This window comes from Jaculus jaculus, chromosome 14 (assembly GCF_020740685.1).
Source record: "Jaculus jaculus isolate mJacJac1 chromosome 14, mJacJac1.mat.Y.cur, whole genome shotgun sequence".
NCBI lineage: Eukaryota > Metazoa > Chordata > Mammalia > Rodentia > Dipodidae > Jaculus > Jaculus jaculus.
Window position 1 is genome coordinate 69,947,630 of NC_059115.1, and position 18,342 is coordinate 69,965,971.

General features: G+C 37.9%; 1 protein-coding gene and 1 non-coding gene across 10 annotated transcripts in view; both read left to right on the forward strand.

The window, feature by feature from the left end:
* The window catches only part of Mctp1 (multiple C2 and transmembrane domain containing 1), a 427,275-nt gene that overhangs the window by 232,834 nt on the left and 176,099 nt on the right, over nt 1-18,342 (forward strand). For all 9 annotated transcript variants that reach the window (XM_045134043.1, XM_045134044.1, XM_045134041.1 and 6 more), the window contains 2 exons: nt 2,104-2,290; nt 8,325-8,418. In XM_045134043.1, the coding sequence (XP_044989978.1) occupies nt 2,104-2,290; nt 8,325-8,418 (281 nt within the window). The remainder of the gene's footprint in view (nt 1-2,103; nt 2,291-8,324; nt 8,419-18,342) is intronic.
* On the forward strand, nt 16,111-16,217 carry LOC123455016. Its single transcript, XR_006633640.1, has one exon. It is a non-coding gene; the product is annotated as a U6 spliceosomal RNA (small nuclear RNA).

An 18,342-nucleotide genomic window follows, 5' to 3' on the forward strand; every position in this document is an offset into this window, starting at 1 on the left:
TAAAGCTTTGCGTGCAATAACTGTGACACAAGGGAAAGATGGCGCTGTCTGACAACCCACCCAGAGTGGCCATCAGCGTGGAAGGGAGCCCACCAGGAGACTCGGGTGCGCTCCAGAGTGTCAAGCCTGATGCAGCATCATATGGAAGAATGAAGTAAGGAAGGGATCAGGAAATTCATGACCCAGATGAGTGGAGGATGAATCAAAAAGAAAAACAACTTGGGTAAAAGACCCTTGTTGATCCCAGTGATACCCAGATGACATTGTGCTTGGATCACGGTCCCCATCCAGCTCTCTAGTATTACATTCCCGATCAAGCCAAAGATTCCTTCACATTCAACAAATTACCGTGGGCAGGCATTGTGCCCAGTTCTGGAAAGATCTCTAAAATCATAGTCATGCTTTTCCTTCTCATTCGAGAATACTTTCACTGGTTGTTTTTCACTGTTGTGGTTTTTTAACCTTTGATTTATTCCAGGTGTCATTGATAAGAATTTAATTTTTAAATTGAAATTAGCTATTAAATAAGTTATTTGATGTTTTTTTTTTCCACCTTTGGGAAAATGAATGATTTTATTTTGAAATGAATGTTGTATCAAAAAAAAAAAAAATGAAGTTCTGAATCCTATTCTAGCTTTAGGAGCTTTCCAGACACAAACTAACTTCTGACATTTTTAGTAATACCACTTAGCACATACCTTGTGTATACAGCCACCATACATGCTAATAAACTAATAAGTGAAAAGAAATGTCAGGCTTTGATTCAGTTTCTAAAAATCACTTCAGAAAAAAAAAAAAACAAGTTCACAGGCATTTCACCAAAATGCACAACTATAGCTCTGGGCAGATGAATCAGTGGATCAAGCACTTGTTACACAAATTGAGTACCTGAATTCGGGCCTCCAGAACCCATGTAAAAAGCCAGACACTGTAATGCCAGTGTCTGAAATCCCAGCACGCATCTAGGTTAAGAAGACAGGCAGAGACAGGAGAATGTCCCCGGTGCTCTTGGGCCAGCTAGCTTAACAAATGCAGCAGAGACAATAACAAGAGACCCAGCCAAAAACGAGGACCAGTAACCGATGTCATCTTCTGGCCTCTATATGCTCTGGGCCACGGCGAACATTCATCTATACTCACATACATGCACACACACATCACATGCACACACCAAAACAAAAATGTTTTAAATGACAGAGTGAGGCAAAAAAAAAAGGAGCAACGATTTATTCTCTCCTTGATAGCTAACAATCCCATTTATGACACATTGATACATTAAGCATATTTATTCTTGCAATTGGTCATTTCCTATTTAAGATGTCTTTTGGAGGGGGCTACCACCTTTCTCTATGGTTAGTAACCTTGTGGTTACCATATTGTTTATCTTCAAATTCAATTGACATATTTATGAAAAGAGTTATGAAGTCCTCCTGTTGACATAGTCATGATTAGGGAGTTGACTGAGTAATTGACCTGGTTTTTAACATGTAAATTTATGGCACCCTCATCATACACATGTAACTTGCTATTTAACCACATGCATGAATGAGAAGGAAACTCCTGCAGCATTGAAGAAACACATGACCCTTAGTAGTTGGCCTAAGATCCCACCAGTCTTTCCAGAAGCAAAGCTCTGAGGACCTTGTTCTTCAGAACACCTAGGGATGGGAAATACTACCCAGTCATGAATACTTTGGTAATGTTCATGATGAATTTCACATTATGCCAGGCATGGTGGTGCACACCTTTAATCCCAGCCCTCAGTATGCAGAGGTAGGAGGATCACCCTGAGTTTGAGGCCACCCTGAGACTACATAGTAAATTCCAGATCATCCTGGGCTAGAGTGAGAACCCTACTTTGAAAAATAAAAAGGAAAAGAAAAAAAAATTCACATTAGTTTGTGTCTTACAAGAAATAACCAATTACAGACCCGGATGATAGTCAGAATTTTGCACATAAAGTCAGCTGATGTAAAGCCATCCCCCAACCCCAGCTGAAATAATGTTCCTATTTGATGTACCTTTTCATATATCACCCTTACTTCTGCTGGACATAGCCAAAAAAAAAAAAAAAACTTGCTGATTCAAAACATTTGTTCCTAGGTGCCAGGTCGACCTGTCATCCCTCAGCAGGGAACAGACGCACAAGCTGGAGTTGCAGCTGGAAGAGGGTGAGGGTCACCTGGTGCTGCTCGTCACCCTGACGGCCTCGGCTACGGTCAGTATCTCTGACCTCGCTGTCAACTCCCTGGAGGACCAGAAGGAGCGGGAGGAGATACTAAAGAGATATGTAAGTATGAAAGTCCCCTCCTTTCAGATCAGTGTGTGACTTTGTGAACTTGTGAACTTGAAAACAATGGGCTCCTGGGTTGGAGAGTTGGCTTAGCGGTTAAGCGCTTGCCTGTGAAGCCTAAGGACCCCGGTTCGAGGCTCCATTCCCCAAAACCCACGTAAGCCAGATGCACAAGGTGGCGCATGCATCTGGAGTTCATTTGCAGTGGCCGGAGGCCCTGGTGTACCCATTCTCTCCCTCTCTCTAGAGCTCTCTCTTAAATAAATAAATAAAAATTAACAAAATTTTTAAAAGTACTCCAAATGGCAGGTGGATTTTTGAGGACACTGAGAGGAGACAGCAGGAGCAGTGTGTGGGCCTGAGCAGGTGCTGTGCAGCCATTGAGGGAGCATTTGCATTGTCCGCTGAGGTCTAGATTGCCAGTTTTCAGCACCAGTTCCAGAGCACATTCTGCATACTGAGATCATACTGGGAGGTTGATACCATGCACAGAAACTTCCCATAAAGGAAAGTCGAGTTTACACGACATTCCTTGGAAACCAGTTCATGATTCTACAGTGCAAGTAAGATTGTGTTTCCAAATGTGGAGTGGGTTCTTGTATATAGTTGAAAGTTTGGTTAACTAGAGAATATGCACAGAACTGACTTTTTCTTTCAATTACCAAGAAAAAAAAAAAGCCTTACTTTATTCTTTTAATTTTTAAAAATTGAATGTGAAATGCCATTCAAAGGTAGCCTCTGTTCTTCTGACAGGATGGGGGTGAGAGGGTGGGATAGGAATTACTGAAACAACTGTCCTCCTCAAAATATTTTCACTAATTACTCAAAGTTATTGAGACTTAATTTTTACAACAGGACATAATTTATCTTAGCGAGCAGAGTGTGTGCACTTGGCATTGCTATACTGTGAAATTGTTGACTAAAAGTATTCTAGAAATGTCAGTCAGATCAACTTTGCTCAGATCATGTCTTTCAACAAATCTATCTCTGGTTCTGCCATTATTGAGAGAGGAGAGTCAGAACCTCAGCTATGATTGTGTATTTGTCCACCCTTCTTAGCTCTAAGCATTTTGACTCCACTTTTGTGTTGGCTCTTTTTTGGTTTTTTCACAAATGTATGAAACATGTATTTAAGTACAAACGTTCACAGCCAAATAAATTGTCCTGTTTCCCAGAAACCTCCCACACTGCATTTCCCACCATGTAGTGTCCTTGAGTCAGCAGAGAGGGGAGCTCTTACTCCACCGTTCCCACTGCTCCAGTGGCGGCTTGGAAAAGTAAATGAAGCTGGTGGGGAGGGCGGAGGGACTTTCCACTTAAAATCACAAAGCTTGGATTGTACAATGCTGCCAGGTGTTTAGAAGGCTCCTCTAGACACTCAGCCATGAAACCAAGCTCTGACTAACAAAGAATGGCTTTTTAAAAAAATATTCCTATTTGCTGACTGACATGCTTTCAATAACCGAATTTAATAAAGATGTACCTTATCAGGCTGTGCAGATAACATGAAGTGCTGGTACTAATGCTCTACAATATTCTTCAAATAGATTAGCCGGATGTACGCTTCAGCAAATTTACTCTGGCTATCTCTACTGAATCAGCTGTCTGCTAATGCCTGTACAACTCATCCGCCAATGGTGTTATCATAAACAGTTTAATAGAGGTGACTTAGCAAGGCTAAATAGGATATATTTTTAAACCGCCTAAGAGCCCAGTGTATTGTGTGGTATCTCCTAATATATAATTGCAATTATGAAGATTATTTCACATTTTGGTAGCCCACAAAAGTATATTGTCTGGCTACTAGAAACGAAGCCCATGAATTGAAACTACTCTAAAGGAATTAATTGCTATATTAACATGAAAATTCATCTGGGTATTACTACACTGTAGTTAATAGATTACTATTTTGATAATAGCCTATATATGAAGATGATACTACTACCCAGGTAATTAGAAGTAATCCACCTATTATTGATTTAATTTTTTTTTTTTTTTACTGAATGGACTTCCATTCAGAATTTGAATAATTTGTTCACCACCTTCTCTTTCCAAATAATAGTTAATTCAATGAAATGTAAAGTATTATGTAAGACTTCCTAGCTAACTCTGAGATTATATTGTGCTCAACATATTTAAAGGTGAGTCATGTTTAAATAGGCTTTTATGTAGCCCTGAATTTCAGGCCTAGGCCTCTCCCTCCCTCTGGAGACACACATGCTAAGAAACGATAATGTGCAGAGTATCACATGTTATATTTACTCCTGGCAGTTCAAGGACAATGAGCTATATTTTAGGGCTTTGCTATGTTTCCTTTGATGTTATGTATTATAAAATGAGCGGATTCCAACAGTGCCATGCCTGAACTATCCTTTGTTTTGGAGAAATCTACAAAATGTGGTTACTTGTTAAGAGAATAATTTCCGTGGTTTCCTTTAAGAACATACGTATTAAAGTTGAGGTTAAACTAAAGGTGTTGACTTGGTCCTGGTCATGTGAGGAAGGCAAACAAATTGCCCAACTCTGATAGGAAAGAAACCGAACATCCCTTCATTGCTAAACACTGAATCCCTACAAATTAAACAGACATTCTTCTGTGAGCTATTATTTGATCACTACATTCTAAAAGAGATGGCTAATTCCATTTTTGTGGGTTTTTTTCCTTCTTTAGGGGGAGGAAAGGAGGGAAGGTCAACAGGGGGCGAGTAGTAATGGGTAGTAGACCAAGAACGATTGTGTGACCTTTTCAGAACGGGTATGCTGAACCCTTGCTCCCCTTGTCTCAGTTTAAAAACCAGAGGAGCTAGTTTAGAGAAGAAGTTGTTAGCATTCCATTTTTATTATGACATTTCACAGTCATCTGATTTAATGTCCCTTGACCGGATTGTCCACCGTGAGACGATGGGCTTGAAATGTTATTTAGAGCATTGATAAAAGGTGAGCGGTTCTAAGATGACAGCAAGTCATAAGGCTGGTGGTGTGACATTAATTTTCTCCATAACAGAGATGGAATAAGACGTCACGGTGACAAGCTGTCAATCAGCTCTGGCCCCTCAGAGCATCTTGATGCCGTAAGATGGGGTATTGCCTCTCCCGTAATAGAGCTGAACGGAGCTGCTCTCCCTGACAGCTGCTGCAGCCATAGAGAAAATATATTATACAGCCTTTCATTAAAAAAATAAAGAGGACTCCTCTCCAGAGCATTTCAATCTCTTCCCATCTATTGAGGGCTGAAAGGATTCACAGCAAATCATAGATTCCTCTGCTATGGAAATTTTTGGCTTCAGAAGCCATCCAGGTTTTGAGACCCTCTAAAATAACCATAAATAATAACAAGGCAGAGGCACCTCTTGATGAAACATTGCAGAGAGTTATATTTCTAAACTGGTATATTTATCTGCTTCTTCTTTAAGTCCTTATTATAATTACACGCCACTGGCCTAAACAGTTAAAATTTACAATAAATTGCTGATTGTCAGCTGACTTGGAGAAAGGAACCCTTCAAACTGTAATTACTCCCTCCAAATGCGAAGCAGAACATCAGAGCCCCCAGAAGACAGTGTGGGCTGTGGGATGAGCTCACCAGAAGGAAACGATTCTTAGACTGATGATATTTGTTTTAGTCACAGTGAAACTTGGTTTAAATTGCTCCTGGAAAAATTAAAGTCCTGGAACCTTTTGATGAAACTATTGTTCATCTAAGGATAGAAAAACCTATCTATCTTTTCTGTTTGTTTTTTGTTTTGTTTTGTGGCTTAGTTTATTTTTATTTTCTTTTTTTTTTATTAGTTTTCTATTCTGCAAGTACAGGCAGTTTGGTACCATTCTTAGGCTCATCCGTGACCTACCCCCTCCCCATTGGCCCCTCCTTGTTGAGGTATATGGGTCGTGCTATCTATCTTATTACATGGGGGAAACTCTGATTAGACCTTTCCTAAACTTGACCAGCACTGTAGCAACACAGCCTGTCTATAAACCTCAGGGTCTTGATGCTGCTGTCTAATGACCTCACTGTTAAACTCCTCATTTGTAGGACATTTATATGGACAGGGAAGTACATTCTTCCTAAACCCTGTCATCTGAATATTTTACAAATATTTCCTTGGGGATAAACAATTATTTAAAGACATAAAAGATCCAGAGTAAATCTTTGTGCTAAATAATCTTTTTGTTAAAAAAAAAAATTAGCCTATGAGATTACAGATTATATCTGTATTTACTGCTCTCAGCGTATCAAGGTCATAGCTTCTGTATGAACAATGGCTAGTGATACAGGGCTGATGGAGTTCATACTGCAAGAAGCCCTGGCTGCTCTGTATTCCTGCCCTGGTGATACGATGGTGGGCGTCATTGTGTATAGGAACATTATGTACCTGATCACAAAACACGTTAACATGATGATAAGTGAAGTGTCTTTCGTTGTCTCCATAGATCTGACCTCACCATAAGAAGACTGTTACAAACTATAAACAAACTAAAGTTCTAGAGCGTCATGTTATTCCCCCATTAATGAGACTTCGGTGTTATAGTGCTCAACCCTTCAAAAACACTACCACTGGGGATGGAGGGATGGCTTAGCGGTTAAGGCATTTGCTTGCAAAGTCAAAGGACCCAGGTTCGATTCCCCAGGACCCACGTAAACCAGATGCAGAAGGGGGCGCACACCTCTGGAGTTCATTTGCAGTGGCTTGAGGCCCTGGAGTACCCATTCTCTCTCCCCCTCTCTCAGGCTCTCTCTCTCTCTCTGGTTCTCATAAATAAAAATAAGGTTTTTTGGGCTGGAGAGATGGCTTAGAGGTTAAGCGCTTGCCTGTGAAGCCTAAGGACCCCAGTTCGAGGCTAAGTTCCCCAGGACCCACGTAAACCAGATGCAGAAGGGGGCGCACACCTCTGGAGTTCATTTGCAGTGGCTGGAAGCCCTGGCGCGCCCATTCTCTCTCTCTCCCTCTATCTGTCTTTCTCTCTATGTCTGTCGCTCTTAAATAAATAAATAAAAAATGAACAAAAAAATTAAAAAAAATAAGTTTTTTTTAAATAATTAAAAAAAAATATTACCGCCAATGTATGAATCAAAACAGCTTTTACCATCTTGGTTCTTCTAGTAAAATCTCCATGCTTCTATACATTACAGCAAATAAAACCATAAAATTAAGAAAAGTTTCTTACTGCTCTTGAACTTACTTTAAGTCACAGTTTGTTTTATTTTTAACAGATTATGTCTTTTCTGTAATGTTTTATAGAGCTACATGTTGGGTACAGTGGCAAGTGTTTAATAATTTATCGATTATCTAAGTTCATGCAATTTCTAATCCATGCCAAGAAGAAAATAACAGAAAAAAAGTGATTAGCTTAGTGTTGACTTTCTTCTATGTCTGAAAAGTGTTACATAACCAACATTCAGAGTCAATATTAGGGGGACAGTGGTCTCAGAACCATCATTTTCACAGAAGAAAGAAAAATTCCGTGAAGCAATTTAATGGAACACATTGAAATAAATAAGTAAACATGTATGTTCTATAATTTATTGTTCAACATCTACTTAAAATTATTTATGGGAAAGCATTGTATTTTTTAATTTTTTGTGTTTCTCTTTATTTATTTGAGAGCGACAGAGAGAGAAAGAGGTAAATAGAAAGAAACAGAGAGAATGGGAGTGCCAGGGCCTCCAGCCACTCCAAATGAACTCCAGACTCGTGCGCCCCCTTGTGCATCTGGCTAACGTGGGTCCTGGGGAATGGAGCCTCAAACCGGGTTCCTTAGGCTTCACAGGCAAGCGCGTAACTACTAAGCCATCTCTCCAGCCCAAGCATTGTATTTTTCTTTCAGAAAATCATTTAGCAATAATCATGTAACAAATGCATGTGTATACAGTTGTGAAGTGTACTTTGTACTGGAGAAGCACAGCTAACCTTTTGACCAACCCCACCCACCACCACAGCAGCATCCTGAAAACTCGTGTTTTCTCAGCACTCTGGGACTCCTTAGAGCTTCTTTCTAATATTCATACTTGGATTTTTTTTTTTTTCTTCAGAGCCCACTGCGGATATTTCACAACCTAAAAGATGTGGGATTCCTCCAGGTGAAAGTCATTAAGGCCGAAGGTTTGATGGCTGCTGACGTCACAGGTGAGAAATGATGCAATTCCCCTCTTGCACGTGTCAGACATGCAGGATCTACATCACCCACCCATGCAGCGCTCCATTGCACTTCAGGGCATCAGCAAATAAAATGGCTGAAACATGAAGTCAGAGTAGAACTTCCAAAGACATGTTAGCCCCCAGGTGTTTACATAGCTCTGGTCTTTTGAAGGCTGGGCAGTATATTAAAAATAAATAATACAAATCAAAATAACTTTTGAATGATTGCCCTCCCTCAAGTTAATCAATGAAGTGAGCACAGTTTTCCAGGTATGTTCATTTGGCATGTTGAGGAGATGGTATGTTGCCATCTTTCAAACAGTAGCAGCTCTTATGCCAGGAGCAACAGCAATTCAGACACTCAAGAAACATGTGGCATTGTGCTCTGAGAAGCTCAGATGTACAATAGCAGATCAGTTTGCACCATCAGTAGTAATAATGCTACCCATGCTATTAATATGAATTCTTCATTGTTTGGTTGTTGCTCCAATCCCATAGCTGTAAAAATTCTTCAGCGTATCACTGAGATAATTATAGATATAAATGAGGCATTACTTGAAGGTTTTCAACCAGGATACATGCTTGTAAAAATGTTAAACTTAGTCTTGCCACTTCCTTGACTTTGACATTACTCTTTCTTTGCCATATTAACAAATGATCTGATGGTGGTTATTTCATAACTTTCCAGAATTAAATTATTATTTTAAGTATGTAGCTGTGAATATGTAATACTTGATTTCACAAAGAAAATTGAAAGATGCTTACACTGTGCATTAAATTATCTCAAGTTGGTTAATGTATGGGACTGGCTTAACCATCTCTGTGCAACTTTCACTGTTCTAGAAAGTATCCACTTATTATGTGTGGAAATGTGCTTACCATTGGAATGCTTAGCAAAATAATACTAAAGAAGTAATGGCCTTATTTGAAGGAAAAAACTTTACTCTTCCTTCCATCCAAGAGTCTGTAAATGTATGTTCCCTCTATAATTCCTTTAGTAGAATCTAAGACAAAAAAAATTAAAAAAGGTAACTCTCTAAAACAAAAATTGCAGATGTTTGTTCCAATATAACAATTCTTTAAATTTTAATATTTGCATATAAGGTGACTATAATATGTGATAAAAGTGAAAATGTTTTGGGCTTATAGTTTCTTTAAAGAGGTAATTATCAATTCATTTTGAAACTGAGAGGATAACTGTCATTTTTGGAAAATACATATACCCAGAAGTATAGGAGAAAGTGTGGCTTGCAATCTCTTTGCAAGTATATTAATTTAGCTTCTTATACTAAACTATTAACTGAATATTCAGTTTATTCACTTTTTTTTTGGTTTCTCAAGGTAGGGTTTCACTCTAGCTCAGGTTGACCTGGAATTCACTATAGAGTCTCAGGATGGCCTCAAACTCACGGCAATTCTCCTACCTCTGCCTCCCGAGTGCTGGGAATAAAGGCGTGCGCCACCACAGCCAGTCCAGTTTATTCACTTTTAATGAATATTTGATCATGCACAGTTATCAAGTTAATCTGGCTACAATAATTTCTTGTGGAAAAATTCAAGTACTATTTACTTCAGAAGCTCAGCTACCTGCCCATCATTCAAGCTGAGTACACTTGCATAAATTTGTCTTTTCTTTTTTTTTTTTTTTGGTTTTTCGAGGTAGGGTCTCACTCTAGCCCAGGCTGACCTGGAATTCACTACATACACACCTTTAATCCCAGACTTGGGAGGCAGAGGGAGGATTGCTATGAGTTCAAGGCCACCCTGAGACTCCATAGTGAATTCCAGGTCAGCCTGGGCCAGAGTGAGACCCTGTTGAAAACAACAGCAAAAAAAAAAAAAAAAAAAACAAAGAAAAACTTCATGAATACACAAACTACATTAACCTAGTCGGCCTGTATGCCACCATGGAAGTTAAATGTACTTTCAAAGCAGGAAAAAATAAAGATATTTCTTTCTTAATGGTTCTATGTAAATTGATGTGACTAACAATAGCCTTTCCCCTGGGTATTCAATGAGACATAATTTTAATTTGATAAAATGAACATTAATTTGGAGAATACTGAGTAACTTGAGTCTCGGGGTGTTTTTCCACTTCAGTTTTAGGGATATAATTCCAATGATTCATGGTTTCATGCTGACCTTATAATCTAATGGGCTCTGAGTTGAACGAGAGAGATGTTGAACTATTCAGGGGCAAGAAGATAATTCAGTCTTTGACCTTGTTCATTCTTTCACCTTTTGTGGTTTTTATGACATTTGTGATGGTGGCAAAAATTGAGCACCATGTATTTAAGTTAGAAATAACTAAATATACCATCAATTTTAAAAATAATCTTTGCTTTTGGAAAGATCACACACACACATATATACGTGTGTGTGTGTGTGTGTGTGTGTGTGTGTGTGTGTGTATAATTTGTTAGTGCTTCCTGGATCTTGATGGCTAATTAGTGGCACAAATACTTTATATACTGTATCTCTTATTCACAGAAGAGCATTAAAGATTTATTATACATCTCAGTGGTTCATAATAGTTGAACTCTCCATAATATTGATCAAAAACACCAGGAGAGGGACTGAGTGAATTGTGTTGTCTTCAAATCTTTGAATAAGCATATATCTAGAAGTGTTTTGAATAGAGAAGAGAGATTTTTAAATCATGGATAATTCTCTGTACTGAGCCAAGAGTATTTTCTTTGTACAAATGAAACTATTGTTATAAAGTATTTGGCTTAAGAATACTCTTACTAAACAAATCTAACGAAGCAAACGTTTTTAACCAACTTACATCTACTGTTTAAATGCTTCTAATGATCTCAATGTAATGTTTCACAGCTTAATCAACAAATTTTAAATTTTAATATTCCATCATTAAATATGAGCATAGGAAAGAGATCCTATAATCTTTTAAGTAGCCGTCAATCCTAGTGCAGTTGCAAAGAATTTTTTTTTTCCTTTCAAAATGTAAAATTTTTCTTTTGTTACAACACATTCATTGAGAAACATTGTGATACTGTATTAACTCTGGGTGAATAAAGAGCAATTGAGACTCTCTTTCAATGAGTGAGTATAAGGCACAAATTACTTTTTAATGAAACCCTCAATTCTTTTCCTTTCCACAAAAAGCCCACAGCCTTGTTCAGCTGAACACTACTACCGTGGGTCACTTCAGTTAAGCCCCTAATAAACTATTGATAGTCAAGGGTAGTTTTTTCTTCCTTCTCAATGGCCCAGTGTTGGACAGTGCACTTCAAATCATTAAGGTTAATACAGATTTAAAAAAAGAGATTAACTCTGGTGGTTAAGGCCTCAATTTACAACTCCCACACATACACATGCATTGAGCAGGGCACAAGAGTGGATTGAAATTTCAGTCAAATGGTGGGCAGCCTTTCACAGCCTGAGAAAGTGGCACTCGGGTTTGGAAAGTTGGTCGGCTAAATTCTTCATCAGGGGGAAAAAGAAAAACTGGAGTAACTGAAAAATACCACTCAGTACAACTTACTTACCTTTCAACTAAGCCATGAAAGGTGGATGCTTTTCCGTGCCATCAAAGCAAAGCCTAGAGCCTGTCCGCTGTGTGCACTGGGGAAGCTTCTCTCCAATGCTAAATCACATGTTCTTTACAACTGGACAGACTGTGAGAAGAGAAAGGCCAACCCAGGATTTTTTTTATTGCAGGTGGGGGTTGGGGGAAATGATTCATGTTTTAGTTTGTCTTTTCTACTTCTGATTATTCGTTTTCCTTAAGCAGGGCCTAATTTCAGTTTCAACAGAACATTTCAGGTCTTCTATATTGAGGGAGGCTTTCATTGCAGAGTATTTAGACCTGGTCTATTTATTAGTTCTTTCAAGTGCTAAGACAATAAAAGATTTCTTCTCCTCAGTCCCTCCCCTTCATTTTCCCCTGGATTGTGGCTTTTCTTTTTTTCTCCCTTCTCCTTCTCCTTCTCCTTCTCCTCCTTCTCCTTCTCCTTCTTCTTCTTCTTCTTCCTCTTCCTCTTCCTCTTCTTCCTCCTCCTCCTGAGGAAGAGGTCATAGCCTCCCCAGGGAGACCAGCCACTTGCCTTCAGAAACAGTGAGAGGGGAGATCTGTGAAACCCTTCAAAAGATGTCTTATCTTTTCACTGCTTTAAAAGGTGCACTAATACTAATATTAATACTAATGCTAATACTGTTTCATCCCAAGCAAATTGATATGCTGTATCTTTCAAGAGAGAAAATAATACAAGGGAGAGGAAGAGGAAAGAAAGAGAGACAGAGAAAAAGAGGGGGAGAGAGATCTTTACAACATACAGAATCTGGTGCTGAAACTGGCCCATTAAATGAGCATGTAGTTTTTCTAAAACTAGAGTTCACCTCAAGACATGTGACTCACCAGCTCCATAGTCTGGAAACCAAGTAGTTATTAAGAGAGATGTTTACTACCTACCCTTTTATTTGCATAGACTTTTCCCATGTTTTCCTTTTGGATAACTGTCTACATTGTTGGAAAATATTTAAGTAACAAAACAGCAGAAAAAGACATGCTACAGTTTTGTTTTTTTTTTTTTATCAGCTTCCGTGAGAGTCTTATTATCTTAAGAAATAACAGTTAGCAGCTCAGATTCATTAGCAGAGCTAAATTTAAGCCCCATTTGACAGGCTGCCTAGAAAACATTTTGTTTTGCTGTCTGTGGGCTTTAATTAAGATGTGTTCAATTTCAGTCCTCTTCAGTCCAGCCCCCACCCAACTTGCTGTGTCACAGACGGGCGATCAGACACTTTTAGATGGTCCGGCCCATGACTTTGACCTTCTGCGCAGTCCAGCGTTCCCTGGGGAACCGTTCAACTCATGAGGTCTGATTTCACACTTCCAGGATGCCTCAGCTCTCTTAACAATGACAGGGAGACAAAGCCCTTTAGAGCGGGCCGCATGGGGACTTGTTTAAATTGGAAACCAGAGAGGAGTCAAGGAACAAGGTTAGGGGCTACAGAACAGTGCTTTTAATAAAGAGCTCACAGCTCCGGCTAGGCTCAAAGAGGTCTACCTCGTACAATTAATTGAGCCATTTATCTGGAGCATCTCTCTCACAGAACCGCGTGGTAAATATCAGCTAAGAAGCAAATGAGGTATGCATGAAATGAATTTTAACACTTTGATTACTGTGCCTCCAGTCTTCATTAAAAGTAAATTTATTTGTATTTCTGACCTCATTATCAGTAGGCTGCCTGCATTTTTATTGGTTCCTGTGATTTCCAGCTTGAGTGTGTCATGAAGGTATATTTTATACAGAGATGGGGATGTATTATTCTTGGCATTTCCCCTGAACATTATGGGTCTATTCAGAAACAGAAAATGAAAAGGCAGCTGTACAGAAAAAGGCAAGTCTGCTCCTGGAAAGTGTTATATAAAGTTGGAGAAATCCCAAGCACATACACATAACCTAGACAAGATATTATCCAAAATAAAATAAAATAAAACCCTCAATAGGTTCCTTTAGCAGATGCATAAGATATGTGTGGTGGGTGCTTCAAGTGTCCTGCAGAATACAATTGTTCCATCAGGAGAAGTGGTAGAGTTGTTTTTCTATAGGATGGTAGCAGTTTGAATTTTTAATAGTTTGGGCCTATAGTGGCTATTATCATATTTAGTAAGATTGAAGAGAACATATACAACCTTTAAACTCTAGATAATTCCACTGAATAGCTTGTTTAAATGATAGTGGAAGTCCTTCATATTTGTGGGTTACCAGGGGCAAAATAGTTTACAGATTAAAGAAATATGTGTACTTAAGTTTGATTATTTTAACATCTTAATATTATATTGGTCAAGCCCCCCCCCAAAAAAAACTAAATATCAACACAAAGTATATTGAAAATTTCTCAATGCATGTTTTATTTCCATGATATTTAGTGATGTCCCTTTTGCTATTTAACGATACCATAGAAGACTTTTAAGTAGTATGTGTTGAGAGAACATTTTATCCAATTTGTAATACAACAAAAAAAAACAAACATCTGACCACCTTATCATGATAATGAATGTAGTTTAGTAATCAACATTGTACACATACATGTAGGCATGCATGGTGATTTATTCTATAAATCTCTTTGTTAAGATTAAGACTAAACAAAAATAGCATGGCAAAACACTATTCCTCTTTTATGGCACATCTTACCTAGAAATAAAATTTTCTTTACTTAGTAATTTCATTATAAAACACTAACTATAGACACACAAAGGGATTCTTTTAAAACTGAACAATTCATATCAAATATATACGAAAACAGGAATGAAAATTATGATTTTAGCACAAGTGCTGGTGTGGCCTGCATCTGAAACAGTGTTTTAAACAGAACTGCAGAAATCATGTAGGATTCAGATGCAAGTCACATGGGTAGGAGAGACTGCCCTGGAAGAATAAGTGGATGACAAAAGAGATTAATAATTGGGTTTGATATACTCTAGAGGTGAAGGGCTATAGGCTCAGAAAGTGGTGGTCCCACTATCAATAGGAAATAAAAGAAAGAGAAATACTGTAAAATAATTAATCAGGTTCTGTGGAACTAAGATTACAGAATGATCCTTTGAGTAAAGAAATAGAGAATTGCTGATTTGGTTTGGAAGGCTTGCTTCAGGATCTCACTCAGGGCTAAAGAAATGCTTTCAGATGCTACAATCACTTTAAACTATATTTATATTTTGCTATATTATAATATACCTTTTTAAATGAGCAGTTCATTCCCTGGAACAATGAGAGAAATGCTATAGAGGCCATCTGAGTTTATATAGGTTTTTTGAAAAAAAATAAAGAAAAAAGCTTACTTGCTAGAATATTTGAGTTATTTAATCATATACCTAGAATTATAAATGGCTGAAGAGTCAAGCCCAAGGAGTGATTAAAAGATTGATGTCAATGGGATACTAAGTGAAGGATACAGGGCTTTGTCCTTGTTCCAAATTGTTCATTTACTAATGACTATGAAAAGATAATCAACTGCTTCCTTATCAGACTTGCCAGGAGAGCTAATTGATTCATTTATCTGAGACTAATATATGCATGCAATACCATAAACATTATATATATTTATATATATATATATATATATATATATATATATATAAATTGGATATATATATACACATACATACATACATATACATATATATATGACTATTATTTCAGTCTGTTAAAGTGTATATATGTATGGACTAAAATAATTGCCTTTATTTAACAAAATAAACATCAATTACATGAATTTAAACTCTTGCCTAGAGCTGAGGAGGTTGCTCAGTGGTGAAAAGTGCTTGTATCTAAACCTACCAGCTTGGGTTCAACTTCTGAGTCACCCATGTAAAGCCAGACAAGCTTTCATTTGCAGTGGCAAGAGACCCTGGTGTACACACACACACACACACACTCCTACCTGAAATAAATAAAAATTTTAAATCTTTCCTGGGTAAAAACAGAGATGGTTTTCTTTAATGGTAGAAATTATAGAGGAGGCCTTAGGTTCTGAGCTGAATTTAAGCTTTGTGAAATTGAACTATACCTACACCGTCTTGTTAGCTGAATAAAAGTGTAATGTGGAAAATGCTACTTTATTGTAGATGAAGATTTACTTCTAGGGTAGGAATCCAGCTTTGGAAGCTACTCTTCAAGAAGGATACTGGTGAACTAACCAAAACATATTTCAGTGCTCACTTCGGCAGCACATATACTAAAATTGGAATGATACAGAGAAGATTAGCATGGCCCCTGCGCAAGGATGACACACAAATTCGTGAAGCGTTCCATATTTTTTAGGTTGTTATTGTATATATGTAAGTACAGTGATTGAGATGGGGGTAATATGATGGAGAATGGAATTTCAAAGGGGAAAGTAAGGCGGGGAGGGAGGGTATTACCATGGGATATTTTTTTGTAACCATGGAAAATGTTAATAAAAATTAAATTAAAATAAAAAAACGGAGAATAAAAAAAACATATTTCAATTGAAATAAAAATATCATTGAATGCAAACAAACATATTTCAACTGAGAAATCTGGGGTATTAAAATCAAATTGAAAATAACTTGAGAATAATGATACTGTTAATACTACCAATAATGACAACAGACATTTATTGAGCCCCTAGCACATCAGATACTGCCTAGAACTTGGCACAATAACCATCTCAGCTAATTGCACAACTTGGTTAAATACTGTTCTTATCTTCACTTTATAGCTCAGAAAACTGTAGTCAAAATGATATGTGATCTAAGTACATACACACATGTGCATACATGTATGTATGTGCATGTGCACATGCATGCACAACAGCTCATGATCAGCAGAATAGTCATGCTGATCTAAATCCTTCTTTTGAAGCCACCAACTAACTTCTCCCAAAGGTGGACATTGAAGGGATATGATTTACTTTGCCAGTTTTTCCAAGGTCTGTACAGGGAAGGTGTTGATAAGAGCTGGCAAGGAGAGTAGTAACCAAGGTTCATGTTCAGAGAGCCAACTTCTTTCTAGCAAACTTAATCAGAAAGGTATTTATTTAGAGTATTAAATGGGTCACAGAGACTCTGTTGGCAGAAAGAGCCTAAGAAAACATATTCTAATCTCTTTTTCCCAGAGGTTAACATGAAAGCCATATGGGAAGAGAAGTAGTTGCCCTTGCCACATTAGGAAATTGAGAAGACATGTGGTAGCATCTTACACAACTCACGCACACAGTCAGAGGCCACAAAGTGACCTCCTCATGTCCACAATTAACTTGATTCTAATGCCAAGCTTTAGGCCAATATAGCTTGTTCATTCTGCCTCAGCCACCTGCATATCCCTAGCTGCAAAGGAGCCTATAAATGTCACTTAGGATTTCTTGACACTGTGTACTTCAGGAAGAGACACTAGGAGGAGATAGGGGGCTAGGAAGATGGCTTGACACTTAAAAACATTTGTTTGGTACATAAAGTGTTGTATGCATCTGACTTTCTTTGCAATGGCAAGAGGCCCTGATTCATAGCTCTCTCCCTCTCTCTCTCTCTCTCTGTCTGTTTGTCTGTCTTGCTCTCACTCTCGCTCTGTGTGTGTGTGTGTGTGTGTCTTCACAAATAATAAAAAGAATTGTATTATTTATTTATTTGAGGGGGGAGAGAGAGAATGGGTGCACCAGGGCCTCCAGCCACTGCAAATGAACTCCAGACACATGTGCCACCTTGTACATCTGGCTTACATGGGTCCTGGGGAATCTAACCTGAGTCCTTCGGGTTTACAGACAAGTCTTAAGTGCTAAGCTATCTCTTCAGCCCATGAAAAGAGTTTTAAAGAAAAGATAAGGGTGGCTAGAATATTGCTCAAGAAGTCAATCACAATAACCATCACACATATACAAGTAGTGAACCTTGATTTCGTATTGCGTGATGGAAGCTGTTCCTTCATTTTTCATTGATGAACTCAGTCAGGATTTTACATTACAACAGAAGAGAAATCTAATATAAGATGAGTCATAGAAATGATTTTGTGATCCATAGAAAGAATGTCTTTCTAGAAGATTAATCAGAAAATTTTAGTGGAAAAGATAATTTCTTCTTCATTGAAATAGTTGTAGCAGTCTGAATGTCCACCTAGTCACCCTAATGAGCTTTTCAACACGGCTTTAAGTCTTCCTTTGAAACCCTCTGATCCTGAGACACTGTACTATGCAACAAGGCAAATAAAATTGTCCTGAATGAAATATTTCATGGAAGAAAAAAATACAAAAACATAATTCCAAAGGAAGACAACAATACTTTTTGTTCTTTAAAAAAAAAAGTGTGTGTGTGTGTGTTTCATTGTTTTCTCTCCTAATACTGTACCATAATGGTTCAGTTCTAGAAACCAGCAACATATCTATTATATGCAATCTTATAAATACTATTTTGTATCTATTTCAAGACTC